Source organism: Lactuca sativa, chromosome 8 (genome assembly GCF_002870075.4).
Source record: "Lactuca sativa cultivar Salinas chromosome 8, Lsat_Salinas_v11, whole genome shotgun sequence".
Taxonomy (NCBI): domain Eukaryota; kingdom Viridiplantae; phylum Streptophyta; class Magnoliopsida; order Asterales; family Asteraceae; genus Lactuca; species Lactuca sativa.
In genome coordinates this window covers 73840866-73843130 of record NC_056630.2, presented here as the reverse complement: position 1 = coordinate 73843130, position 2265 = coordinate 73840866, and the positions used below count along the sequence as shown (strand labels likewise).

At 43.0% G+C, this 2265-nt stretch overlaps 1 protein-coding gene across 1 annotated transcript; it reads right to left on the bottom strand.

The window, feature by feature from the left end:
• Window positions 1-1295: 1295 nt before the first annotated feature.
• On the bottom strand, window positions 1296-2043 carry LOC122195376 (secreted RxLR effector protein 161-like). The gene is made up of 2 exons (XM_042897234.1): window positions 1816-2043; window positions 1296-1772 (listed from the first exon to the last, which is right to left on the bottom strand). The coding sequence occupies exons 1-2, from the start codon at window positions 2041-2043 to the stop codon at window positions 1296-1298; spliced, it is 705 nt and encodes a 234-aa protein (XP_042753168.1).
• Window positions 2044-2265: the final 222 nt, after the last annotated feature.

The following is a 2265-nucleotide window of genomic DNA, read 5'->3' as shown; positions in this document are numbered from 1 at the left end:
GAAGACGTATCGACTGGAGCATGGAGGCGCTTCGTCAGAGGAAGCAATCAGAGACCATTATTGGCGCTGGAAGAAAATGGTGGTGATGATTGTTAACGTTGGGGCTGTTACCAATTGAGATTGTCGATAGGCTACTCAGATTAGGAATCAGGGTGGTGTTAGGTAGCCGGGGTGGCCGACTATGGTCTGATTTTGACAGCAGGTTGCTGACCGGTGGCGCTATGGGAATGGTTTCAGTCGCCGACGGACTACTTAGTCAGGCTTGAAGGCTGCTGGTGATGCTCAAGTTCTGTCGATCTACTAGTCAACGGTGGTCACTGCTGGAAACGACGGTATCTGTTGGGTACAGAGGTGAATGTAGCTATGAGTCTGGTAGTGATAGGTGTTGGGTTAGTTTGGTTTTAGGAAATCTGATGGTTTCGGTTGCCGATTGTTGGATCTGCTGGTACAGGGTGGTCGTCGTTGAGGGTATGCGGCGATTTCGCCTCCGACGTGACGCTCTTGGGTCACCGATTAAGGCGTTGGCGATAGCAATTGGTCCGACGGGGATGACAGCGATCGGCAGGAGCTTTCATGTTGGGGTAGCTTCGTCTGAATTGGAGGTGCCCGACGATTGTCGGAGGAGGTAGTTGCAGTCGACAAACAACGATGAAGGTGTTGTAGCTTCGATCCCTGTTGGAGTTGAGCCTTTAGGATCTTGAGGATTCACAACAAAACACACGACTCACACTGTACATTATAAACGAGAAAGAGAGAATTTAGAACACAAACTGGTTCTATATTTCGTGATAATAAAACTGATTACAAAGGAGAGATTAAACACTGCTAGCTACTAACAAAACTTCCAAGAAAACTTGCATCAACAAATGTTGATGCTTCAACGGGTGTGGCCACATGCCGCTTTATTCTCCTAAAGACATGGTCTTTAGAGGACCATATCAGCTTATTCAAATGAGCCTCCATTGGCGATAAACTAGAATTAACCTAACACATTTCCCCCCTTAATTCTGAGTTTAAGCTATAATGCTTTCAACTCCAATCAAGTTCCTCATCTCTGTAAATTTCACACGTGGTAAAGCTTTTGTTAGAGGGTCTGCCCTTTCTTTTTTTCCACTTACATGCTTCACTTGTATCTCCTTTCTTTCAACACATCCCCGTATGAAATGGAACTTGGTGTCAATATGCTTGCTTCTTCCATGGAAAATAGGGTTCTCCATTAAAGCTATGGCCGACTTGTTTTCTACGAAGAGTTTGACTGCTTCTTTCTTCCACCCTCTCAACTCCTTTATTGAACTTCACAACCACAGTGCTTGACATGCAGCTTCCGTTGCTGCCATGAACTCAGCTTCGCATGAAGACAATGCCACTGTTTGTTGTTTTTGTGAAGACCAGGTGACAACTTTTCCAGATGAGAAAAAATTGGTTCCTATTGTACCCTTCCTATCATCCAAATCCGTTCCATGGCTGTTTTCACTAAAACCCACTATCTTCTTATCTCCACCTGTCTTGTATACAAGTCCAAAATCCTTTGTGGCTTTAACATACCTTAGTATTTTATTTAAAGCTTTAAGATGACACAGTTTTGGAGCTTCTATGTATCTACTCATGACACCCACAGAGTAGCTAAGATCAGGTCTAGTGTTAGTTAAATACCTTAAACTTCCAATGAGTTTTCCATAATCTGTGGCATTTACTAGTTCACCTTCTTCATCTTTCTTCAGACTTGATCTAGGTTCCATGGGATATTTAGTGGGGATTACAATCCCCAATCCCTACAATTTGTAACACCTTTTTAGCACACCTAGCTTGAATTACGATGATACTTCCTTCCTTTTGTGTTACTTTGATCCCTAGATAGTAGGTTAACAAACCCAGATCACTCATGTCAAACACTTTCTTCATCTGTTTCTTGAAGGTGTCAATTAAGTCGTTACTTGACCCGATTACTATCAAGTCATCCACGTACACACCAACCAACAAAGTTGTGCTTGCCCTCTGAATCTTGTACACTCCATACTCCTGAGGGCAACGAGAAAAACCCATATCCTTCATAACTTTATTCAGTCTTTCATTCCATGCTCTTGGAGCTTAACGAAGCCCGTAAAGAGCTTTCTTCAGTCTATACACCTTGTGTTCCTTCCCTTTCATAACTAACCCATCTGGTTGAGTCACATACACATCTTCATGCAATACACCATGAAGTAAAGCAGACTTTATGTCTAAATGGTGAACTTTCCAGACTTCAGTTGCTGCCAATGCTAAGAT